Here is a 27,100-nt window from a genome sequence, read left to right as displayed (position 1 = left end):
GTGCCCTTGACTTGGACTTACAATCTGACTCGAGGTACTCCAAGGAATACCTGGCGGAGCTGGATAAGCCTTCCCCGCCCCGAGAGTCCCTCCGGCTGCCGTTGAACCCGGTACTCCGGCAGACCCTCATCAGGAACCTCGAGACTCCCTACATGGTGACGGCGGTCCCATCTAAAATGGAGTCTAAGTACCGAACAGTACCTTGCCTGGGGTTTGAGCAGCAACAGCTGTCTCACCAATCCCTACTGGTGGAGTCTTCTCTGAAGAAAGCTCACCCCTCTAGGGTGTCCGCGGCAGTCCCTCCTGGACGCGAAGGCCGGACACTAGACAAATTCGGACGCCGTTTGTATCAGAACTCTATGATGGCATCTAGGGTCCTGAACTACACCTTCACTTTTTCCTCCTACCTGAAACACCTCATTGGGCTACTGGCCTCTTTCTCGGGGGATCTACCTGCCCCTCGTCAAGCAGCGTTTGGCCTCCTCCTCGAGGATTTTTCCAGCCTCTGACTACACTTGTTCCATGCCGCTTACGATGGCTTTGAACTATCCTCCAGGGTCACAGCCTTCGCGGTGGCCATGCGCCGGCTGGCGTGGCTACGGCTCGTCGACATGGACCCTAACCTGCAAGATCGGTTAGCGAACCTCCCTTGCGTCGGGAAAGAACTGTTCGACGACACCATCGAGGCAGCTACAAAACGAATGTCAGAGCACGAACGTTCCTTCGCGTCTCTTGTACGGCAAAAACCTAAACCACAGGCCTCTCGCCCTTTCCGGGGATTGCCTCGCCGCTATCCCCAGAAATCTACCCTGGCCTTTTCCAGACCGCCGGCGCGACACCTCCAGGCTCACTCTAGGGCTCCACCAAAATCACAGCCCACTGCGCCTGCGAAGCCGTCTCCGTCCTTTTGACGGGATGAGTGGACGGGGGCGGACCCCCTCCGCACCTCCACCTGGCCTCCTTCCCATCGGGGGCCGCCTACGAGCCTACTACCCTCGCTGGGAAGCCATAACGTCGGACTCAAGGGTCCTTGGCGTGATCTTATCGGGATACTCGCTCAACTTTCGAGAGGTTCCTCCCGACAGCCCGCCGAGTGTGTGTCCTCCCAATCGAGCGCAGTTGTCCCTCTTCCTCTTCGAGGCACAGGACCTCCTTCGCCTGCGGGCGGTGGAACCGGTCCCCCAAAACCAAAGGGGCCAAGGATTTTACTCCCGATACTTCCTGGTACCGAAGAAGACGGGAGACCTGCGCCCGATCCTGGACTTGAGACGCCTGAACAAATTTCTGAAACGGGAAAAGTTTCGGATGCTTTCCCTTCTGATTCTTTACCCCCTGATCAAAGAGGGCGATTGGCTCTGCTCCCTCGATCTGAAGGAGGCCTACACTCATGTTCCGGTGCACCCTGCTTGTCGTAGATTCCTGCGCTTCCAGGTGGGAGATCTCCACCTACAATACCGGGTCCTCCCCTTTGGCCTATCCTCGTCTCCCCGAGTCTTCACGAAGTGCCTCGTAGTGGTCGCGGCTGCCCTGCGCTCCCAGGGCCTGCAAGTGTTCCCCTACCTGGACGATTGGTTGATCAAAGCCCCGACCAGGGAGGGGATTATCTCAGCGACCCGACAGACTATTACTTCTCTTCAGTGTCTGGGCTTCGAGATAAACTTTCCAAAATCCCAGCTATGCCCCTCTCAGTCCTTACAATTCATCGGGGCCGTGCTGGACACGGTCCGTCTTCGTTTCTTCCTCCCTCCGCAACGCCGGGAGGGGTTGGTAAATCTGAGCCGACAAGTCTCGAGATCGACCACGGTCTCGGCGCGACAAATGATGACGCTCCTCGGCCATATGGCCTCCACAGTCCACGTTACCCCGCTTGCCCACCTTCATCTGCGGTTACCACAGTGGACTTTGGCATCACAATGGCGTCAGGATCGGGACCCGATCAACCGCCACTTGACAGTGACTCCTTCCTTGCAAAGATCGCTCCATTGGTGGGCCGACTCTTCGAATCTTTCCAAGGGTTTGTTCTTTCTCGCCCCTCCACACCATAAGGTCCTAACCAAGGACTCGTCGGAGTACGCTTGGGGGGCTCACGTAGACGGTCTCCGCACTCAAGGCCTGTGGCCCACGGAAGACCGTCGCTGCCACATCAACGTGCTGGAGCTTCGGGCCATTTACCTCGCCGCGGTGGCCTTCCGACACCTGCTTCACGACCGGGTGGTTCTCGTCCGCACGGACAACCAGGGGCCATGTACTACGTAAACAAGCAAGGAGGGACGGGGTCTTGGTCCCTCTGCCTAGAGGCTTTGCGGCTCTGGGAGTGGGCGGTCTCCCAAAACATCTCCCTTCGAGCGGTTTACATCCAGGGAGAACAAAACTGCCTGGCGGACAGGCTCAGCCGCCTCCTCCAGCCACACGAGTGGTCCCTGCATTCTCAGATGCTGCAACAGGTGTTCGACACGTGGGGGACTCCACAGATAGATCTGTTTGCCTCCCCCGACAATCAAAACTGCCTCTCTTCTGTTCGAGGATATACTCCCCGGACCGTCTCGAGGCCGATGCCTTCCTCCTAGATTGGGAGGGGAAGTTCTTCTATGCGTTCCCACCGTTTCCTCTGATTCTGAGGACGCTGATTCATCTAAAATCGGTGAGGGCCACTCTGATCTTGATCGCTCCTCGATGGCCCCGCCAACCTTGGTTTTCCCTACTACTTCAACTCAGTGTCAGGGAACCTCTACCTCTGCCTGTCTTTCCCTCTCTGCTATCTCAGAGTCGGGGTTCACTGTTACATCCCAATCTTCAGTCTCTTCATCTGACTGCTTGGTTTCTTTCCCCTTGACTTCCTTCCCCGTATCTCAGTCAGTCAGGGAAGTGTTGGAGGCTTCCCGGAAAGTCTCGACTAGACTCTGCTATTCTCAAAAGTGGACTAGATTCTCATCCTGGTGCTCCACTCACCACCAGGACCCAGTGTCGGTCCCTGTGTCTTTGGTTCTGGAGTATTTGCTTCATTTATTTCACTCTGGCCTGAAGACCAATTCCATTCGAGTGCACCTTAGTGCGATTGCTGCCTTTCACCAAACCCTGGAAGGGAAGGCTCTTTCACTCCATCCCTTGGTTTCTCGTTTCATGAAGGGTCTTGTGAATGTTCACCCTCCCCTCAAACCTCCTCCTGTGGTTTGGGATCTTAATGTGGTCCTGGCTCAACTGATGAAACCCCCCTTTGAGCCTATGGATAAGTGTCATCTTAAATTTCTCACTTGGAAAGTGATCTTCCTATTCGCCCTCACGTCGGCTCGAAGAGTTAGTGAGCTGCAGGCCTTGGTGGCGGACCCACCTTTCACTGTATTCCATCATGACAAGGTGGTTCTACGCACTCACCCTAAGTTTCTACCTAAGGTGGTGTCTGATTTTCATCTCAATCAGTCCATTATTCTACCGGTGTTTTTTCCCAAGCCCCACTCTCATCCTGGAGAGGTGGCACTCCACACTCTTGATTGCAAAAGGGCGTTGGCTTTTTACCTTCAACACACTCAGTCTCATCGGAAAGTCCCCCAATTGTTTTTGTCCTTTGACCCTAACAGATTGGGGCACCCAGTTTCCAAGCGCACCCTGTCCAACTGGTTGGCTGCTTGTATTTCTTTCTGCTACGCTCAGGCTGGTCTCGCGCTGCATGGTCGTGTTACGGGACACAAAGTCCGAGCTATGGCAGCCTCGATAGCTTTCCTCAGGTCTACGCCGATTGAGGATATCTGCAAGGCTGCCACGTGGTCTTCGGTTCATACTTTCACCTCTCACTACTGCCTGGATACACTGTCCAGGAGCGATGGCCGGTTCGGCCAATCGGTGTTACGTAATCTGTTTTCTTAAAATTGCCAACTTCCCTCCACTCCTTCGTTATTAGCTTGGAGGTCACCCACATGTGAGAATATCATGCCTGCTTGTCCTGGGATAAAGCACAGTTACTTACCGTAACAGGTGTTATCCAGGGACAGCAGGCATATATTCTCACAACCTGCCCACCTCCCCGGGGTTGGCTTCTTTGCTGGATATGTGAACTGGAGACCACGAGGAGGGGATGCGCCCTCTAGTGGAGCAGGAGGCACACATGCATGGTGTAGCACAGCAAGCTTGAATCTTCAATCAAGTTTGCTTGAGATGCTGATCGCATTGGGGCTCCGTAGATGACGTCACCCACATGTGAGAATATATGCCTGCTGTCCCTGGATAACACCTGTTACGGTAAGTAATTGTGCTTTTTCATGCCATCAGGCTGGAAACAATTTCTGGGGAGAACACTGGACGTAATCCCACTAGTCTCTGGATTCATCTTCTGTGCCTAAAGGAAAGAAAATTATCAGGTAAGGACATAATTTTATCTTTTCCTGCTTAGTGCTGTGTACTGGTGGTGAGGGGAGGGTTACAGCTTCAGGGAGGTAACACTGTAACATGTAGGTTTAAGTCTTCAAGTTTTTTTTAGGGATCTAGCTCCAGACCAGTTAATAGTGTTGCCGGATTTGAATCGATTTGTTTTTGCAAAAAATCTAACTCACAGATTCGTCAGCTCTTAACGAAACTTTGCTCCAAAAAGCTGCAATTTCCTGAAACCAGAACGCCCCAGTATTACTATAATAACCTGTCCACAACTTCTGCCTCGACTTTCTAGTACAGTACTGTCAAGAGAGAGAGGGCGGATCATGTGCTGCCTCATGTGACTAAAGACCGCCTGACATTTGGTGGGCGGAGGGGAAAAGTATGGCACTGTTGGTATCCTAAGACGAAGCTCTAAAGAAATACAGAAGAACTTAGGAGCGCGAGCCATTACTCAGCCACAGCTGAAACTGGTAGAGTAGAGCGTGAGGTAGTGACGCCACCTTTGCAACTCTCGCTCTATCTGCTTTCAGCTCCCCAGAAGAAGAGACTTATTGTCGCATCTGCGCACGTACTACTCTATCATAGCTGTACAGCTCCTTGGGAAAATGAATGGCCCAGGCGAGCCAGATGCGACCCCCAGAGATCCAACTTGGAAATGGGCTTGGTCGGTGGAAGAGGTCCACAAAACCAGTCAGAATTGGTCCTTAGCGGCTGATGCTGGGGTGAACCTGTGAGATCTGGGCCCAAAGGGTGAGTCTCGGGGCACTGAGATTTGGGAGACCCTAAGGGGAGTCGTGTCTTATGTGCAAGGGTCAGAAATATTTACTTTGTATTAGTGTGAGACCAGCGTAATAAGGTCAGTGGTCTGTGATACCAAACTAAGTAATTACATTACATTAGTGATTTCTATTCCGCCATTACCTTGTGTTTCAATTATTAGGATTTTATATACCGCCTATCAAGGTTATCTAAGCGGGTTTTACAATCAGGTACTCAAGCATTTTCCCTCTCTGTCCCGGTGGGCTCACAATCTATCTAAAGTACCTGGGGCTATGGAGGATTAAGTGACTTGCCCAGGGTCACAAGGAGCAGCGCAGGGTTTGAACCCACAACCCCAGAGTACTGAGGCTGTAGATCCAACCACTGCGCCACACACTCCCCTCAAGGCGGATTACTTAAGAATTGTTATGATATTAAGAAGTACATAAGGAATAGTATGAACATTTTCTAATTTGCTAAGGAGTAGATAGTATTGCAGGTGAAGCTTGGGACATGTCTGGTTGTGTTATATTGGTTTTATGTATTTTTTGAAGAGTAGGGTTTTTGTTTCTTTTTTGAAGGTTTTGTAATATGTGGTGAAATTAGCAGATTGGTAAGTTGTCTGTCCAGTTTCACTGCTCTGGTGGCCAGTAGGTTGTCATACAGTTTTCTTCATTGACATTTTTGGTTGGCGGTGTGTGAATAGTGTGTGGGTTCTGTGTTTGGTTGAGGTGGATTGAATGTCGATTGTTCCAGTAGGTTGGTTTATAACTTTAAATAGTAGGCAGTGGAATTTGAAGTGTACTCTGGTTTGTATTGGGAGCCATTGTGAGTCTTGGTATGTCTCTGTGATGTGGTCATATTTTTTCAGTGAATAGATAAGTCTTAGGGCTGTGTTTTGTATTGTTTGTAGTTTTATCGTGGTTGCTGGGCAGGGGAGATATAGTATGTTGCAGTAGTCTATTAGGCCTGGGATTAGTGATTGTACCACGAGTTGGAATTGTTTTCTGTCGAAGAATTTTCGAACTTCTCTTAGGTTTCTCATAATTGCGAATGATGTTTTTATTATTTTTTTGATTTGTGGTTGCATGGTTTTAGCGTGGGTTGAATGGGGATGAGATCGAGTTTATTACTAGGTTTGTCAAGGTTGGGGTTTTGCTGTTTTCTAGGAGGATGAAGTTTGATTTGTCAGGGTTAAGCTTTAGTTTGTATTCTTTCATCTATGTTGCTACTGTTTCAAGTGTTCTGTGTATTGTGCCTACCACGGAGGGCGTTGGTTGGTCGAAGGGGAGGAGAATGGTGATGTCATCTGCATAGCTGTAGGAGGTTAGGCCTAGTTTGTCTAGGTAGGAGCTGAGGGAAGCAATGTATAGCTTGAAGAGTGTGGGAGACAGAGGTGATCCTTGGGGTACTCCGCAGGGGTTGGACTCTTTTTATTGGACTAACTTAACATTTTTGATTAGCTTTTGAAGGCAATACTTTTTTCTTTAGATCAGATGTGGTTTCTAATGCTGAACGTCTTTACTCTTTGCTCTCCCAAAATGATGGGGCAAATTATACCAATGGTAATGTTATAGGGCAGCACTTGTCAATCTTTGTAGGTGTGTCCCCCAGTAATGCAAAAAAAAAATAAAAATGATGTGCTTCTATGAAAGCCCATATCAGGTCTTGACGCTAAATGTGAGATTTGTGACCCTTTTCTGGTCTCTACCTACAACTTGGGAAGCTCTGGACTGGAGATTGTAGGAAATTTATTGGACAAATTAGCATCAAAGCTAAGGCTAGGGACAGCCAAGGTTTACGATTTAAAAGCAATCTCAGAAAGATCAGTCTTTATGCAAACTATAATTATGGCTAGAGATAGTACAATGCACTAACTTTGGAACATTATTCTACGCTAGTATTGAATTTCTGTAGTCAGCATTTACGAAAAAAGCCAGTCACCAAGGTTAAAATAAAACTGGATACTGGCTGGTGTTGAATAGCTGGTTTTATTGCAATAAATGGTTAGCTGTCTGAATATGGCTGCTAAGCATATACTATTTGGCTATGGCCCATGGGCCACTCAGGCACAGTGCAGATAGTACTGCAGTAGTATGAGGAAATATTTAATAGCACTATCTGGTTAATGTTGCTCAATAGGATACTTGAAGGAAACTCTTGTACAGTCTTATATGTAGATCAGCACTACTATTACTGTAATTATTTGATTTATTTTGGGAAGTCATATTGGCAGCAGTGCCTGATTGATAAGTTCAGCATAAGCATCTGCAACATTTTTATGGGGGGAGGGGGCAGGGGAAGATGGTAGATAGAGCAATGCCTCCCATCCCACCGTAAACTACACTTTTGAGCTTGGTGGAGGGGGAAGATGTACTTGGGGGAGATCATGGAGAGGGAGAGATGGACTTGAGGGAGAGGGAGAGATGGACTTGGAGGAGAAGGAAAGATAGAACTGGGGGAGTTGGTGGACTGGAGAGGGAGAGATGGGGAGAAGATGGATAGGAGAGATGAACTTGGGGAAGGGGAGATGAACTTGGAGATCATGGAGAGGAGATGGGGGAGGGATAAAAGAAATAATGGCTCTAAAAACAGGAGAGGAGAGAGATGGCGGGCAATGGGATTTAGGGCAGGAAGGAACAGAAAGGGAGAGAAGTTGGACCAAGGGATGGTGTAGAGGGGGGATAGAGATACTGGATAGGAGGGTAGTTAGAGAAAGGGAGAGCTGGTGGACCCTGGAGTGGTAGAGAAGGAGGGAGATATGCTGGACGAAAGGGTGGTTGAGAAAAGTATAGATGGTGGCTCTGGGGATGGTGGGGTCCATCGCTGCAGCTATGGGAATAGAGATGAAATAAAAGGAAAGATGCCAGACCTCCGGGAGAGGGAAGAGAAATGGAAGGGGAGGACAGAGATGGAAGATGGATCAAGTTTATTATGGATTTGATTAATCGCTTATTCAGAATTCTAAGCGATGTACAAAAACAGTAAAATTACAAGTTTCTGGGGGAAACAAACCAAATAAATACGACTAACCTGACAAAACATATAATACAATAGGAAAAAATGGGGGAAAAAATACAAGTTATTGATAGTAAATAAGACGAGTAAGGGAAAAAACAATAGGAGGGGGGAGAGCAGTGGATTTTTAAAAAAATTGGGAACTAAGATTTAATTAAGGTTCCTAATCTAGATTTCTAGCTGTCAAATGCATCTTTAAAAAGAAAGCATTTTAACTTGCTCTTAAATCTGTCTAAATTGCGTTCTTCCTGTATGTAAATAGGGAGGGAATTCCATATTTGGGGGACTGTGACAGAAAAGATGAATTGCCGCCCTATATTAATGTTTTTGAGTGAGAGAACTATTAATAGATGTTGGTCGGTAGACCTGAGTAATCTTGTAGAATTATGGGGAATCAGTATCAGTAATCTATGAATAAAGGTGGGAGTTTTATAAAGAAGAGATTTGAAAGTCAGCAGACTTAATTTATATGTTATGCGGTGAGCAACTGGGAGCCAAATGCGCTTTCTTAAGGAGAGGTGTCAATGGTTGAATTTCTTGGCTTTCCTTATGAGTTTAATTGAAGCATTTTGAATGATCTGTAATCGTCTGATTTCTTTTTGGGAAATTCCTTTAAATAGCGCATTGCAGTAGTCAATTTTTGAAATCACCAGAGAATGAATAAGTGTGTTAAGTGACTTAGGGCATAAGAATTTAGAAACTGAACAAATTTGACGTAGTCTAAAGAAGGTAGATTTAACAATGCTACTAATATGTTCATGATAAGTTAGTTTGTAATTGAAAATAACCCCTAGGATCTTAATGCTACTAATCGACTGCAGGATGGAACCCTTGATAGTAATTGGGAACATGAGCTTATGACCATCTTTCCAGGGGAAGAGCATAACATTTGATTTATTAACATTGAGAGCTAATCTATTAGCATCAAGCCATTGGTGAATCTGTTCGAGTTTCTTATTCATTGCTGTTGTTTCAAGAGGGTTATTGGAGTCTAACGGGTATAAAAGCTGAATATCATCAGCGTAAGCGAATACGTTAAAACCAATGGATTGGCAGAGAGTCATCAGGGGTGCAAGAAAAATATTACCATAGATGGTTACCACAGAGAAAGAAGAAAACGACAAATGGGCAAGAGACCCTGGCAAGCGAGTTATCAGAAGACGTTTGTTGCAGAGCCTGGGACCAACATGATTTGAATAATGACCAGACAACAAAAGGTAGAAAAAATAATTTTATTTTCTGTTTTGTGATTACAGATTTGAAATTTGTATCCTGCCAGAGCTGGTTTTAGACCGCGAACGTGAGCTAGGATTTAACAGAGAGAGGAAGTCTTTTTTGTTTGTTTATTTTGTTTACACCACAGCGCCAGTGTGGGTAGGAGAGGGCAAAGGGGGTGGAGTGGGTGAAGAGGCTATAAAATAAACTCACCAGTATGTTTGAAAAAAAACACCCAATTGGGCAGGAGAATCAAATTGAAAAATCGATTCGATAGGCTGAATTGAATTGAAATATTTTTTCCTGAATCGGGCAGGACTAGTCGTTAACATTGGAATCCCCTCCTTCACACCTTCACTTCCTATAACTCAGTTCAGGCCAGGACCAAAGACATTTACTAAAATTGTTCAAGGGTCAAGTCTGTCAAAATGACTGATGGAGTAAAAAAGTAGGAGAAAACAGGGTGATTCGTCAGTTGAGCGCAGGACAAAAGTACTCCGACAAAGACACGCCGACAAATGCGCGCAGGACATATACTGGTCCCACAGCTTTAAATCCATAATGTTAGCGCTGTGAGAGGGTGTGTGTGTGGGAACCCCCCTACATGTATAAGTCCTCGTGCTCCCTTTGGGGGGGGTGTGAGGAGGGAACCCTCCACTATAATGAAAAGCTCCCAACCACCGAAAACTGAATGGAAAACAGAAGTTTTAAGTGTACTTGGGGGAGGGGTTCCCCCTCCAAACCCCGCCCCCAGTGGGAGCGTAAGGACTTCTACATGTACTGGGGGGCTTCCCTCCCATACCCCCCTCACAGCACTAACATTATGGGTTTAAAGTGGCGGGACTGGTGGCACGCATACGTTCTGCGCTCAATTGTTGGAGCAGTTTTGTCGGCGCGCTAATGTCTGGCGCGCTTTAGTTACAGAACCGAAAACAGATACCCTCCTCCTACTAGAACACCATTTCTTTCACCATTTGGTCACTGTAGAAATACCCTTGAGAAGCCTGGCTTTCTTTGTCTCAGGTTTAAAGGATGTCTCCTGTTTTCCAAGATCAGACATAACATAAGAATAGCCATATTGGGTCAGATCAATGGCCCATCTAGCATAGTAACATAGTAAATGACGGCAGATGAAGACCCGAGTGGTCCAACCAGTCTGCACAACCATACATGCTCCATAAATTCATTTACTTTAACTTTAAATGATCCCTTTTCTTAGATATTTCTGAGCCAGAAACCCAGAGCCCTGCCCAGTAGTGTGCTTAGGTTCCATCTACTGGAGTCTCCATCGAAGCTCACTCCAGCCCATCATAACCATCCCAGCCATCCTCAACTGAATGCCCATATAAGCCTGCCCAGTACTTGCCTTAGTTCCTTCAATGTATGCCCGTTATTTTCTGATTAGAGATCCTCTGTGTTCATCCCACGCTTGTTTGAACTCTGTCATCGTCTTCTTCTCCATCACTTCCTTGGGAGTGAATTCTACGCATCAACCACCCTCTCCGTAAAGAAGAATTTCCTAACATTACTCTTGAATCTACCACCCCTCAGCCTCAAATTATGCCCTTTGGTTTTACCATTTTCCTTTCTCTGGAATAGATTTTGTTCTACGTTAATACCTTTGAAATATTAGTTGTACGTTAATACCTTTGAACGTCTGAATCATATCCTCCTGTCCCTTCTTTCCTCCTACCATTTTCGTCGCCTTCCTCTGGACTGCTTCAAGTATTTTTATGTCCTTCGCCAGATACGGTCTCCAAAATTGAACACAATACTCCAAGTGGGGTCTCACCATCGACCTATACAGGGGCATCAACACCTTCTTTCTTCTATTGGTCACGCCTCTCTCTATACAGCCTAGTATCCTTCTAGCAACAGCCACCACCTTGTCACACGGTTTCTTCACCTTTAGATCTTCAGACACTATCACCCCAAGGTTCCTCTCCCCATCCGTGCATATCAGCCTCTCACCTCCCAGCACATATGGCTTCTTCCGATTTCTAATCCCCAAATGCATTACTCTGCACTTTTTTGCATTGAATTTTAGTTAAACTAAACTAAACCTTAAGGTTGTATGCCGCATCATCTTCATAAAGATAGAGCTCGGCATGGTTTATAGGTAAATTCAATAAATGAGGAAAGGATATAATAAGAAATTAGAGGTTATGAAGAGGATAGCTAGCTTTACATTTTAAATAGATAACTTTATATTTTGGAGAAAAGCCAGGTTTTCAGATGCTTTCGGAATAATTGGAATGAGCCTAGATTCAGCAGTGGGGCAGGGAGGTTATTCCAAATCTCAGTGAATTTGAAGAAAAGGGATTTCCCTAATTTACCTGCATACATGACGCCTTTTAACGAGGGGAAAGATAGTATGAGTTTGTGGGCGGAACTGGTAATGTCAGGTCTCGAAGAATTCCAGGATAGTGGAATTAGGGGAGGAAGGATGCCATGTAGGATCTTGAATATTAGGCAGGTACATTTAAAGTGAATCTTAGAAATCACCGGAAGCCAGTGAAGTTTTGACAGAAGCGGGGAAACATGGTCAAATTTGCTTTTTGCGAAGATCAACCTAGTCGCAGTGTTCTGGATCCACTGAAGTCTTTGAAGATTTTTATTGGTTAGACTTAGATAGATGGAATTATAATAGTCTAGTCTGGAAAGAATGATTGATTGTACAAGGACAGCAAAATGTTGTTGGCGGAAGCAGAATCTCACTTTACATGTGAAGACTAAAAAACATTTTTTTACCAGAGAGTTGAAATGATCATTAAAGGAAAGTATAGAGTCAATAATGATGCCCAAAACTTTGCTTGAGAATTCGATCTGCAGTGTGGGACCAGAAGGTAATGGAATGAGCGTGGGTAACTGATCTAATTTTGGGCCAAACCAGAATAGTTTTGTTTTGGACTCATTCAGCTTCATTTGTACAGAGAAGGCCCAGGATTGGAGTTTCGTTATGCAAGCTGTTATATTTTCGGTGAGGTTAGTGAGGTTCGAATCTCGAGAAGGACAAGGATGTCATCTGCATATGTAAATAGAGTTTCAAAGGGAGATAGATGGAAGAATTTCAAAGAAGACATATAAATGTTGAAAAGAATAGGAGACAGAGGTAATTCCTGGGGAACACCACATAGCAGACTCCAAGGAGAAGACATGGTTCCCCATTCATGTTAACAGTGTAAGAGCGGTATCGTAAAAATTTTGAGAGCCAATCTAAGACTGTGGAATCAATACCTATCTCAGAAAGTTGGTAAATTAGGATATCGTGGTGGATAACATCAAAGGCCACAGATAGATCGAATTGTAGTAGGATAGCAAACTTATTACAAGACTAGCTTTATAGCCCGTTACATTAACGGGTGCTAGAATATATGTGTGTTTGTCTTTATTTCTTTCTCTCTCTGTCTCCTTAGCCACTTTTTCCTGTCCATTCTCCCTTATTTTTACCTCCCCTGTGTCCACCACCACCCCTTCACTGCTCCCCTTATCCAGCAGCAGCCCTTCTCACTTTGTTTTACCTCCCCCCTGTCCATCAGCACCTCTTCCTGCTCCCCCTGTCCAGCAGTAAGCCTCCCTTCATTTTTCCCCCGTGTCCATCATCACCTCTTCCTGCTCCCTCTGTCCAGCAGTAGGCCTCCCTTCATTTCCCCCCCTGTCCATCAGCACCTCTTCCTGCTCCCCCTGTCCAACAATAGGCCTCCATTCCTTCCCCCGTCCATCATCACCTCTTCCTGCTCCCTCTGTCCAGCAGTAGGCCTCCCTTCATTTCCCCCCCTGTCCATCAGCACCTCATCCTGTTCCCCATATCCAGCAGTAGGCCTCCCTTCATTTCCTCCCCCCCCCGTGTCCATCAGCACCTCTTCCTGCTCCCCCTGTCCAACAATAGGCCTCCATTCCTTCCCCCCCGTCCATCAGCACTTCTTCCTGCTCCCCCTGTCCAGCAGTAGGCCTTCCTTCATTCCCCCCCTGTCCATCAGCACCTCTTCCTGCTCCCCCTGTCCAGCAGTAGGCCTCCCTTCATTTTCCCCCCTGTCCATCAGCACCTCTTCCTGTTCCCCCTGTCAAGCAATAAGCCTCGCTTCCTTTCCCCCCCGTCCATCATCACCTCTTCCTGCTCTCTCTGTCCAGCAATAGGCCTCCCTTCATTTCCCCCACCCCTGTCCATCAGCACTCCTTCCTGCTCCCCCTGTCCACGGGAGTTAGTACAGGGCTGGTGTCTGCCATTCTCCCCAGAGTCCTTGCGCCCCCCCCCTTCCCTTCCCACGGACCTGACTACCTACCCGGCGATTCAAGCAGCGTGTGCACCAGTCTTCTTCACATGCTGCTTCGGGTCCTTCTACTTCCCTGATTTACTGTGGCATGCCCCTGATGACATCATCAGAGATGCGGCAGAGCAAATCAGGGAAGTAGAAGGGCCCGAAGCAGCGTGTGAAGACTGGTGCACACGCTGCTTGAATCGCCAAAGTATTCGGGTCAGCGGGAAGGGGGGTGAGCGGAAAAGGACAAGGAATCCTGTGGTCTGTAGTGGAGGGTGGGCCGGCTCCATTTCAGCCGCAGGGAAGGTTCACTGCCCCAGCTCCTTACCCGTCCGCAGCCTGGGCCAGGCCTCCCGCACTTTCTCAGCGGCCCGGCTCGCTCGGTTGTTTTTTTTTTACTCCGCTTCCTGCATTCGCTGCTCTCAGTGACGCAATAAGCGCGCATGTGCACTTGTCTTGCCACATCCCAACAGAAAAGGGATCAGGGAACACGCGAGACAATTGCGCATGCGCGGCTAGCATTTTATTATTTAAGATTGAACTTGTTGGATCTTTGAGATTAAAGAGGCCAGCAGGGATTCAGTGCTGAAATTGGGTCTAAAGCCATATTGGCAAGGTAATAGAATAGAGAATCTCTCTAAGTAAGATGAGAACCGAGTGGATATAATAGCCTTGAGCATTTTGGTCAGGCGAGGAATATTTGCTATAGGACAATAGCTGGAAGGGGAGGATGGGTCTAGATCAGCTTTTTTCAGAAGTGGGGTTAGGGCAATGTGTCCCATTTGTACAGAAAATAGGCCAGATAGTAAGGCTGAGTTGATAAGTCTGGTAAGAGATGAACTAGCTTGCGCGGGAATTTTCTCGTAAAGGCACATTTGCAGGATCTTAATTTGTGGCACAGTTTAGAGACCTGGGCTTTGGATACATGCTCAAAGACTGTCCAGGATCTGTCTACTGAGATAGGGTTACTGTCGCTGGGTACCAGAGAATTGTAAGTGACTGTTGATGGAAAATAACTTCTTATAGTAGCAACCTTTTCATTGAAGAATTTTGCTAGGTCGTCCGCTGCTAGAGAGGAGGGGAGAATAGAGGAGTCATTTTTAGAGGTTAAGGAGTGCTAGATGTTAAACAATGTGCTGCTCTGGTTATTGGATCTGGTGATTTTGACAACGTAAAAATTCTTCCTTGCTTTTTTTAATACTGTATTGCAGAACAGAGTTCTTCAACCACCGGTCCGTGGATTGGTGCCGGTCCACAGAAATTTCCACTTACATCGGGGCCCAGACAGTGCTCTTCAGCTGCCGGTCCATGGTACGATCGATGCGGCGTTGTCTTCGGGCCAGCTTTCTCTTCCCCAGTGATGCAGTGCAGAAAGCCGTGGGCATCCTGCGCCTGAACAGGAAACTTTCTCTCTGAATCGCATCGTCAGAGGGAAGGCTTCCAGATGAGGTGAGGGATGTTGCCCACGGCTTTGTGCACTGCAGCACTGAGGAAGAGTGAGCCAGCCCGAAGATAACACCGGGGGGCAGGCCAGAAGGCAAGGCACACACTTACAGATTGACTTTACTCATATTCCTCATGCCACCAGGACCCGACAGGATTATGCCCTTTTTATTGTTGACATGTTCTCCTGATGGCCTGAAGTTTTTCCCACCACAGAAGGCAGGCCTCGGAACAGGCCTCTGAAGAGAGGAGTTGGACCCATTGGGGGATGCTGGAGCTGACACTAGAGGGAGAGGTACTGGACCTATGTAGAGAGGGGAATGTAGCTGAAAGGATGAGAGAGGTGCCAGACCTGCAGCTGGGAGCTGAAGGGGGGGGGAGAGGTACTGGATTCATGGCTCAGAGCTAGAGCTAGAGGGAAAGGAGAGAGATGTTGGACCCATGGGAGGGGGGGCTAGAGGGAAGGGAGAGAAGTGCTGGATTTTTGCGGAGTATTGAGGGAAGAGAGAGAGGTACTGGACCACTTTGGGGGGAGGGGGCTGGAGGGAAGGGTAAGCTAGGTGTTCAAGCCAGAGAAGTGCTAGACCTGCAGAGAGAAGAGAAGGCAAAGAAAGATTCTGAACCAAGGGGCTGAAGGGAGTGAAATATTTAAAACAATGGAGGGGTGGAGGGAGGGAGGAAAAAGAGGGTGAGAAACACATTGATGTAAGGGTGTAAGAGGGGAGAAGCTGGACACAGGGAGATATACAAAAAGAAGGGAGATGGTGGGCATGGATGGGACACAAAGAGGAACGTTGCTTGGGGGTGGTATATGGGGTGGTAATGGGGCAGTGCCAGACATAGGAGGGTATAATGACACAGAGGAAAGATGGCTAGACATGAAGGAGAAGAGGAATGCAGAAGAGATGTTGAACTGGGGGGGGCATAGGGACACAAAGGATTGACACTGGGCATGGAGGGGACACAGAATAATATTTATGATGAAGGCAGGGAGATAGGCGGAGGGGATAGAGACACAGAATAATGTTTATGATAAAGGCAGGGAGATGGGCACAGGGAAACACTAGAAAGGAAAGTATAGCTGAAAGAGACTGGGAGATGCTGAACATGGGGAAAAACATACACACAGAGAAGGAAGATGAATGGTGAGCATGAAGAAAGATGACATGTCAAATGGTCAAGAGACTCTAGCGAGTGAGTTGAGAGTACAGAAGGAAACAGAAACCAGAGCCTGAGACTAATGTGATTTGAAGAATAAACAACAAAAGGTAAAAGGCCCAAATGAAAAGCCCACTTTTTTGAAACTGCTTTCAACTTTTAACTCCCACTCACTGCTGTCAAATACCTATACCCACTGTATCATTTTCTTTACTATTACCTCTCCTACCCTGAAATGTCCTGTCTAAATTAGATTGTAAGCTCTTCTGAGCAGGGACTGTCTATTGTATGCTAAAATGTACAACGCTGCATACACCTTTCAGCGCTATAGAAATAATAAATAGTAGTAGTAATATACTCGAATATAAACCAAGGTAACCTTTTTCCCCCAAAAAAGAAGAAAAAAAGTTTGACTCAAATATAAACTGGGGGGGGGGGGTTAATATTCAAGTGCAGTGCCTTGCTAGGCTCTGCTCCCTGTTCCCCCTCCCTCCTTGCCCTGTCAGTTTCTGCACCCAATTCCCCTCCTTCCCTGGTTCTGTACCATCCTCCCACCTTCCCAATGCCTTGCAGCCCTCCACTGGGTCTGCTGTAAGTCCTGGTGGGCCAGCAGTGGGCCAGAACAGCAGAGTTCCCTTCCGCCTCCTTTCCCAGCTGATTCTAAGAATTTTTATCCCCCTCCCACCTCCCCCACGTACCTTTAAAATCCCAGGTGGTCCAGTAGTGAACCACGGCAGGAGCAACCTTTCTTCACTCCTACTTGTGCAGAGCTACTAGCTTATTAGCTGCTGTGAGTTCATGGCAGCCAATCAGCTAGCAACTGTGCATCAGGTCTCACAGGAGACCCGGCAGAGGCCTGAAACAGGTTCAGGAAGGGAGCAGGTCAGCGCTGATCTGAATATAAATAGAGACCCCCATTTTTGGACCATTTTTTGGCCCAAAAATCTCAGTTTATATTTGAGTATATACGGTATATCAGATTTGAAATATGTATCCTGTTAGAGCTGGTGTTAGACATAACTGGGGTATATCAAATATCAGAAAGTAATAAGAGAACTAGGCATCAATTGAAATACTCAACACTATTTTCATATGCCCACAATAATCTGTAAATAGTGGTAGTGATCGTACAATGAAGTTACCAACAAGGGCCTCAAAGTCCATAAGGAGCATTCACTCTATACTGGAGACATTGTCTCCCTTAATAAGTTTGAATTATTCTCATTGGCTCCTCTAGTGGAAAAAACATGAGAAGAAAAAAAAACTCCAAATCTGGAGAAAACACTTCTCAGGTTAAAAAACCACTTAGCTTAACTAATATCAAATCCTAACAACTAGTCACAGAATACACATAAAGAGTCTTGGACCTTCTAAACAAAATAGAGTAGATCTTTGTTTTAATGTAAATAAGTTCAAAGACATCCAGTATGACTTAGCTCGCACTGCAACGGTTCCTTCACACCAACGAAACTAGTCAGTCAGTAATTGTACTTCAAGCGGTCCAAAAAATTTTGAAGCAATCATCAAAGATCCACTGTCTCTGAAATCTCAACAAGAAGCTCTGTCCAAAGCCCTTGTTTCGCACTTGCTGAGTCAGGAGAAAAGGTCTCTCTGAAAAGGAAAGCAAATTCACTGACTTTATGAATGGATGAACACACAGGGTCCAATTATATTCTTTTTCACATTTAAAGGGAACTACCAATCTCACATTGAATTATCAGGAAGCAGGCAATTGATGGTATAAACCCTTAAAAAAGTATATTCCAAAAGCAGCACAATCATTATTATTTTTTTAAAAAGCCTTCCATTCAATAGCATTATTCAAACCTAAAGGCTCTAACAGTCGTCAATTCAAAAATCAATCTGTTCATTTCTAAGCAACTGCTTGCGGATATCACCTCCTCTCATTGAAGTTTGCAGTTGTTTTAAAATAATGCATCATAAATTATCAAAAATGTGCCCATGCTTTAAACAATGTTTCACTAGCGGAGCTTCTTCCTTTCTTGTTTTAATACAGGATCTATGCTCAGTCATTCTAACTTGGAAGGGATATGAGGTTTGACCTATATAGATGAGGAAGAACAGGTAGTATTAGAGGAAGGATAGGTAGTATTAACTAATAGTTCTCTCTTATAATTGACAAGATTTCAGAGAGAGTGGATCTTTGATGATTGCTTCAAAATTCTTTTTAACTGCTTGGAGTATAATTACTGACTGACTAGTTTCGTTGGCGTGAAGGAACCGCTGGAATGCGAGCTAAGTGATACTGGATGTCTTTGAACTTATTTACGTTAAGACATAAAGATCTACTCTATTTTGTTTAGTAGATCCAAGACTCTTTATGTGTATTCTGTGACTAGTTGTTTTCAGCAATGTCACTCACAAACATATTGAACAGGATCGGCCCCAGCACCGAACCCTGAGGGACTCCACTACTCACCTTTCCTTCCTCTGAGCGACTTCCATTAACCATCACCCTCTGGCGTCTGTCCGACAGCCAGTTTCTAACCCAGTTCACCACTTTGGGTCCTAACTTCAGCCCTTCAAGTTTGTTCAATGAGGAACCGTATCAAAGGCTTTGCTGAAATCTAAGTAAATTGCATCTAACATATGTCCTCGATCCAGTTCTCTGGTCACCCAATTAAAAAATTCAATCAGGTTTGTTTGGCATGATTTACCTTTTGTAAAGCCATGTTGCCTCAGAGCCTTTAACCCATTAGATTCTAGGAAGTTCACTATGCTTTCTTTCAGCAACACTTCCATTATTTTTCCAAGAGAGGCTTAACTGCCTGTAGTTTCCCGCTTCATCCCTGTGACCACTTTTGTGAATAGGGACCACATCCGCTCTCCTCCAATCTCCAGGAACCACTCCCATCTCCAGAGATTTGTTGAATAAGTCTTTAATAGGACCCACCAGAACCTCTCTGAGCTTGCTCAGTATCCTGGGATGGATCCCGTCCGGTCCCATCACTTTGTCCACCTTCTGTTTTTCAAGTTGTTCATAAACACTTTCCTCCGTGAACAGTGCAGGGAATCTACTCCATTTTCTTGCGTTATTTTGCCAGACAATCTCGGACAATCTCGTTCCTTCTCCAGGAGTTGCGGTTGCCAGCCTTTATGCCTTCGGGTTCAAGCAAATGTGACAGGGTGTTAGAGTCACTGGATATGCGCAGGCTTTTGCAACCTGGTACTTAGATATCATGAATGAGTTTCATTTGTCCGTCATCTGTTAATGCTGTAGTTGCAACACGTATGGTCAGACCGACTTCAAAAGCCACCATTTCCAGATGGATCGGCATGGATATTTCATCTGTCTATATTAGAGATGGGCAGCAGCCTCTTTCGGTAAAGGCTTACTCCACAGGAGACGTTGCTTCCTTGTGGGCAATCTTCAGCAGTTTCCTCAGAAGAGATATGTAGAGCTGCCACTTGGTCCTCTTTACATACCTGAACGAAGTTTTACAGGATAGATGAGACAGCCAAGCCTTTGGCTATTCAGTTCTGGCAGCAAGCTCATCAGTCCCACCCTGAATTTGAGAGACTGCTCAGTTACATCCCACTTGTCCAGGAATAGAGTAATATTGTACAAGAAGGAAAGATTAGTTATCCCAGGACAAGCAGGCAGGTATTCTCACTAGTGGGTGATGTCATCCGACAGAGCCCCGATACGGACATCTTGCAAGCATGTCTTGCTTGAAGAAACTCAGAAGTTTTGAGATGCCCGCACCGCGCATGCGCCAGTGCCTTCCCGCCCGATGTACCGGGCGTGTCTCCTCAGTTCTTTTCTTTCCGCGGAGCTGAGAAGTTTCTCTTCATTCTGCGCTGACTGAATTTCAGTATATTTGCCTTCTTTATACCGCGTTTTTTGTTTCTTTGAATTTATTTCAATTTTAATTTATATTTTCTAAAAAAAAAAAAAAAAAAAAAAGTTAAAATTATTTCTTCCGGCGGTTCGGCCGGGCCGGCCTCGTGGCTTCGGCCTAGCGCCTTCGACCTTGCAGCGTCGATTTTCCGGCCTATGTCGCCATCACCGGCTAAGAGTGCAGCAAGTGCCAGCGTGCGATTTCGTTGACGGACCCGCATCGACGCTGTCTTCAGTGTCTTGGTCCAGAACACGTTCCGAAATCGTGCCGGCCTTGTTCCACGCTCACTGCGCGCTCGTTTAAACGGCTCTGCTTGCTCTGGGAGTCGATGTTTAAGATGGAGACTGCCAAGGAGCCGTCTGCTTCAACTTCTGCTGATGTTTCGCCGGTCCGTTCGAAACCTGCATCGACGACTCCTGCATCGGGCATTGTGAAGCCGGCATCGTTCACACCGACTTCAGCATCGAGTTCGACACCGGTGCCTGTCTCCGTCTCCTCGGTTCAGGTACCGCCTTCCACTGTCCCTCCGGTGGTCATTAAAGTGCCTAAAGCTAGCAAGCAGAAGCACTTGGCCACGAAGGAGCGCGAAGACCGTGCTGGAGGACCCCCTTTCGGTGCGGATCCCTCCATATCGGCTTCGCTGCGATCCCTGCTGGAAGCTCAGTTTGTCGAGCTTATGCAGTCTATGGGACCCCGGCTTATCGCCTCTATTCAGGGTGACGTCCCGGTCCCGGGGGGCGGACCGCCCCCTCCCCCTCCTCCTCGTCGTTCGATCTCACTGCTCGACGAGGAGGATCGGCGGAGAGTGGCGGAAGCCTCCAGGCGGGCTTCCCTTGGTGATATGCCGCCTTTGGAGCCCATCACGCCTCCTCGACATCAGGGTACTAGGTCGGCCCCTGATAATCGGAGTCCTGGGCATACTGCATCGCAGGAAGAGTTCTTCCGCACTCCATACCAGACCTGGGTGGCGCTGCGTGAGTCCGCCTCTTTGCCACCTCTGCGATCCACTGCATCTAGTCCTATCCATTCCTTAGAGGCTTCGGGGGATCGTGCGATGCATAGAAGATCTCGTTCCCCATCCCGTCACCGGGAGGGGCATCGTTCTCGACACTCCTCTCGACACTCCTCACGTCATTCGGAGGTGTCTCCGCAAAAGAAGATACAGCGTCTGGGATACTCCTCGTCGGATTTATCCCCGCCTGAGGGACCGGAGTATGAGGAACCATCTACCTCCTATTCTCCGTGCCGCTCCCAGCTCTCCCTGGACCCGGAGGCTTCCACTTCTTCTAGTCCGTCTCGCCGGCCGGCGCTGGCGGACCAACTGTCCTTTTCCTCCTTCCTCCGACAAATGGCGGATGACTTGGATGTGACTTTGGACACTGGTTCTCGATATTCTAAAGAGTATCTGGACACCATGCATTTGCCTCATCCTCCGGCGGAGACGCTCCGGCTTCCTCTGCATAAACTGCTGGACCAGACTTTCATGCGTTGTTTTGAGACACCATATTCCATCCCTGCAGTTCCCAGTAAGTTGGATGCTCGATACCGCATCGTCCACCACAAGGGGTTCGAGGGAGCACAACTATCTCATCAGTCCCTTCTGGTCGAGTCCTCCCTCAAGCGATCTCATCCCTCCCAAGTCTACGCCTCAGTACCACCGGGCCGAGAAGGGAGAACGATGGATAAGTTTGGTAGACGTATCTACCAGAACTCGATGATGGCGACTCGGGTGCTCAATTACAATTTCTTCTTCTCTTCATATTTGGATTTCTTCTTGCCGGTGCTCCGCAAGTTCATCCCTTTTATCGATGCTCAGGCTCGATTCGAGTTTGAAGAGGTAGTGGCGACCCTTTCCCAGTTACGCCTACAGCTGATGCAATCCTCCTACGATGCCTTGTGCGGGGGCGGATCTGTTCGATGAGTCTATCGAGACTGTTACTAAGAAGCTTTCTGATCATGAGAAGTCCTTCCAGTCTATCCTACGGCCTAAACCCAAGCCTCAACAGTCTCGCCCCACTAGGCCGCCTTTGATTTACCAGCGGCGGTATCAGCCGAGGCAAGCTCCTCCTGCGAGACAACCTGCGAAGAGACAGCCTCCCCAGAAGACTCAGCAGAAGCCTCAGATGCCGGCTGCACCCAAGGCTACTCAGCCTTTTTGACTCTATCCCAGGGAGCATAACCAACCTCGTTCTGTCTCCCCCCGTTTTTCCCATTGGGGGTCGTCTCCATCATTTTTGTCATCGATGGGAGACCATCACCACGGACCTTTGGGTCCTTACCATCGTAAGAGAGGGATACTCTCTTAATTTCCAACGGGTCCCTCCGGACCACCCGCCAAGAGATTATCCTTCAAACTTGACGCAGACCGCTCTTCTCCTTCAGGAGGCTCAGGCTCTGCTTCGGCTTCGGGCCGTCGAGCCGGTTCCTTTAGATCAGCAAAACCGGGGTACTTCCTTGTCCCGAAGAAGACGGGCGATCTGCGTCCCATTTTGGACCTTCGAGTCCTCAACAAGTTTTTGGTCAAGGAGCGGTTCCGTATGCTGACCCTTGCTTCTCTCTATCCCCTCCTCGAGCAGAACGATTGGTTATGCTCTCTGGATCTCAAGGAGGCCTACACTCACATCCCCATTCATCCGGCCTCCCGCAAGTTCCTCAGATTTCGGGTGGGACATCTGCATCTGCAGTATCGAGTGCTTCCATTCGGCCTTTCCTCGTCTCCCAGAGTCTTCACGAAGTGTCTGGTGGTGGTGGCCGCTGCACTCCGGAACATGGGTCTTCAGGTGTTTCCATACCTCGACGACTGGCTCATCAAGGCCCCGTCAGCTCCAGAGGTCATTTCGGCGACCTTGACTACCATTTGTTTCCTACAAAGCTTGGGCTTCGAGATCAACTTTCCCAAGTCACATCTTCAGCCCACCCAGTCTCTCCCCTTTATCGGGGCGGTCCTGGATACCATTCAGCTTCGAGCATTCCTTCCTCCTCAACGCATGGATGCTCTCCTTCTACTCTGCCAGTCGGTGTCTTCTCTCCAATCCATCTCAGCGAGACACATGATGGTCCTCTTGGGCCACATGGCATCTACAGTTCATGTGACGCCTTTTGCCAGACTACATCTCAGAATTCCTCAATGGACCCTGGCATCTCAGTGGACTCAGGTGTCCGACCCGTTATCCCGTCACATTGTAGTCACTCCTGCTCTACGGCAGTCTCTTCTCTGGTGGATGACCTCTTCGAATCTATCCAGAGGTTTGCTGTTTCACACTCCTCCCCACCAGAAAGTTCTCACGACCGATTCTTCGAACTATGCCTGGGGGGCTCATCTGGATGGTCTTCGCACTGAGGGGTTCTGGACCAGTGCGGAACGACTCCATCAAATCAATCTTCTGGAGCTCAGAGCCATCTTCAATGCTCTCCAAGCTTTTCAGCATCTGCTTCACGACATGGTGGTCCTTATTCGCACAGACAATCAGGTCGCCATGTATTATGTCAACAAACAAGGGGGCACGGGCTCGGCCCCTCTTTGCCAGGAAGCTCTTCGAGTCTGGGATTGGGCTGTTCGCCACAACGTCTTCCTCAAAGCTATCTACATTCAGGGGAAGGACAACGTCTTGGCAGACAAATTGAGTCGTCTTCTCCAGCCTCACGAATGGACCCTCCATTCCGACCCTCTTCATCAGATCTTTGCACGGTGGGGGACGCCTCAGATAGACCTCTTTGCGGCCCCCCACAACTTCAAACTGCCTCAGTTTTGCTCCAGGATCTACACTCCTCATCGCCTCGAGGCAGATGCCTTTCTACTGGATTGGGGGAATCGCTTCCTGTATGCGTTTCCTCCATTTCCTCTCATCCAAAAGACTCTGGTCCAGTTGAGATCAGACCATGCCACCATGATTCTGATTGCTCCTCGGTGGCCCAGACAACCTTGGTACTCCCTTCTACTTCAACTCAGCAGCAGGGAGCCAGTACTTCTTCCAGTGTTTCCTTCACTACTTACTCAACATCAAGGTTCACTACTTCATCCCAACCTGCAGTCTCTCCACCTGACAGCTTGGTTCCTCTCAACGTAACTCCTCACCAGTTCTCCCAAGCAGTGAGGGAGGTCTTGGAGGCTTCCAGGAAGCCTGCTACCCGACAATGCTATTCCCAAAAATGGACTAGATTCTCTTCCTGGTGTATTTCCAATGCCACGGAGCCTCAGCGAGCTTCCCTATCCTCTGTGTTAGACTATCTTCTACACCTGTCTCAGTCTGGTCTCAAGTCTACCTCTATACGAGTCCACCTGAGTGCTATTGCGGCTTTCCATCAGCCTCTACATGGGAAACCTTTGTCTGCTCATCCTGTGGTTTCCAGATTTATGAAAGGACTTTTTCATGTCAACCCTCCTATCAAACCTCCTCCTGTGGTTTGGGATCTCAATGTTGTCCTGTCTCATCTCATGAAGCCTCCGTTTGAACCTCTCAACAGGGCTCCACTTAAGTATCTCACCTGGAAGGTGGTTTTTCTGGTGGCCCTCACGTCTGCTCGCAGGGTCAGTGAGCTTCAGGCCTTGGTGGCGGACCCACCTTTCACAGTATTCCATCATGACAAGGTGGTCCTCCGCACTCATCCGAAATTCCTGCCTAAAGTGGTCTCTGAATTTTACCTCAACCAATCCATTGTGCTTCCAGTGTTCTTTCCAAAGCCTCATTCTCATCCTGGAGAATCAGCTCTTCATACTCTGGACTGTAAACGTGCTTTGGCTTTCTACTTGGATCGCACCAAACCACACAGAACTGCTCCTCAACTTTTCGTCTCCTTTGATCCAAACAAGTTGGGACGACCTGTATCGAAGCGCACCATCTCCAACTGGATGGCGGCTTGTATCTCTTCCTGCTATGCCCAGGCTGGATTATCCTTTCCTTGTAAGGTCACAGCCCATAAGGTCAGAGCAATGGCAGCCTCTGTTGCCTTCCTCAGATCGACACCGATTGAGGAGATTTGTAAGGCTGCCACTTGGTCCTCGGTTCATACATTCACCTCTCATTATTGTCTGGATACTTTCTCCAGACGGGATGGACAGTTTGGCCAAACAGTGTTACAAAATTTGTTCTCTTAAATTGCCATCTCTCCCACCATTCCATTGGGGTTAGCTTGGAGGTCACTCACTAGTGAGAATACCTGCCTGCTTGTCCTGGGATAAAGCAATGTTACTTACCGTAACAGTTGTTATCCAGGGACAGCAGGCAGCTATTCTCACGTCCCACCCACCTCCCCTGGGTTGGCTTCTCAGGCTAGCTACCTGAACTGAGGAGACACGCCCGGTACATCGGGCGGGAAGGCACTGGCGCATGCGCGGTGCGGGCATCTCGAAACTTCTGAGTTTCTTCAAGCAAGACATGCTTGCAAGATGTCCGTATCGGGGCTCTGTCGGATGACATCACCCACTAGTGAGAATAGCTGCCTGCTGTCCCTGGATAACAACTATTACGGTAAGTAACATTGCTGTTCTTACTTTTGCTAATCTTTCTTGTAAATCTGCATTGTATTCCTGGAACCTGCCCTGCGAGCTACTAATTTGATGATGGCTTGCCTCAATAAGTACTGGTAAGTTGTACTTCAGATTCTTTGACCAGCCTTTCCAAGATTAACATCTGTCATTATTGTGTACTTTATCCTGGGATCTTTTGTTAATATGCCCCACACTGTTCAGATTTTATGGTTTATAATGTTTAAGAAACCTGTTTGATTGTTCATGATTGATATGCAGTTTTATGCTATGAGCAGATTAGACTTGTTTCATGGGGAGTATCCCTTTTCTATGTCTGCTTTTGTACCAACTGGAAGTCAGAGGGCAGTCCTGAGATAAGAGGGAAGCATCAAAAATGTGTAAATGAAGCTTCTTACAGGAGATCTTGTGAGATGGGATAGACTACCCACTTGTCCAGGAATTACAAGAAAGAAGGTAATAATTTAATCTTTTCAAATCATTTGGCTTGGTTTTATTCAGTGGGTCACATGTGACTGTATATATTGCTTTTATGTTGTTTGGACGCTTACTAAACTACAAACTGATACATCCATTCTCCTGTTCCACAATTTTTGTTGTTTCTCTGCTTTATTTATCTTGTTGAACCCTTTGGAGTCATTGGCATACTATATCAAGGCCTAAATGGAAAGTGTTTGTAAAAACTTGGATATCTCAAGGATTTTTAAGCTGCTACCTTTTATTGTCTATATTGCTAACACTTAAGTGTTTGTCACCAATGGTTTTTTTTTCTCTTTCAGAGAACTGCTATGGCTGCAGTGGATAGTTTCTACCTCTTGTATCATGAGATATCCCGCTCCTGCAGTAGTTATATGGAGACTCTGGCTTTGGTTGGGGCCTGGTACACAGCAAAAAAGAGCATTAGCCTCATATGCGACTGTTATAGTCTGATCCGGCTGCATTTCATCCCTCGGTTGGTTAGCAAGACAGATCTCTCCAAACAGTATGGAAAATGGGCTATAATTACTGGTATGAGCCATCTGAGCTTGAATGACTGTCTAAAATGTAATTTTGTTAAGAAATTTAGGTTTATTATATTGATTGTCAATATTTTAGAAACACACTCATATGTAGACATTAATATTTGTACATATATATAGCATAGAGCAATAGTTTTCAATCCAATCCTTAGGGGCCACTTGGCCAGTTGGGTTTTCAGGATATCCATATTCTAGTGCAGTGTATCTCAAACTGTGTACCGAGGCACACTATTATGCCTCCTGAGATTCCAAGTGTGCCATGGCACACTGAAGAGAAAGAGAAGTGCCTGCCAGCTGACTTCCCTACACGGTACAGCGCCAGTGCTGCCCAATTCGCCGAAGGCTTGCATGTTTTCCCCTTCTCTCTAACATCCTCCGGCTTCCCCCCCTGACCTCCCGGTATCACCTTTAAAGCTAAAATGATTTTATTTTCAATATAGTGATTGAAATGTGTCAGTTTTGAGAATTTATATCTGCTGTGTATATTGTATGTATGTGAAAAATGAATGGAAAATA

The 27,100-nt window shown here is 47.3% G+C and overlaps 1 protein-coding gene across 6 annotated transcripts in view; it reads left to right on the top strand.

Annotated features, from left to right (window-relative positions):
* Window positions 1-27,100, top strand: part of HSDL1 (hydroxysteroid dehydrogenase like 1) — a 393,114-nt gene that overhangs the window by 29,572 nt on the left and 336,442 nt on the right. For all 6 annotated transcript variants that reach the window (XM_033941271.1, XM_033941274.1, XM_033941270.1 and 3 more), the window contains exon 2: window positions 26,345-26,573. In XM_033941271.1, coding sequence (XP_033797162.1) covers window positions 26,345-26,573 — 229 coding nt within the window. The remainder of the gene's footprint in view (window positions 1-26,344; window positions 26,574-27,100) is intronic.

This window comes from Geotrypetes seraphini, chromosome 4 (assembly GCF_902459505.1).
Source record: "Geotrypetes seraphini chromosome 4, aGeoSer1.1, whole genome shotgun sequence".
Classification (NCBI taxonomy): Eukaryota; Metazoa; Chordata; class Amphibia; order Gymnophiona; family Dermophiidae; genus Geotrypetes; species Geotrypetes seraphini.
This window is presented reverse-complemented; position numbering and strand designations above follow the sequence as displayed.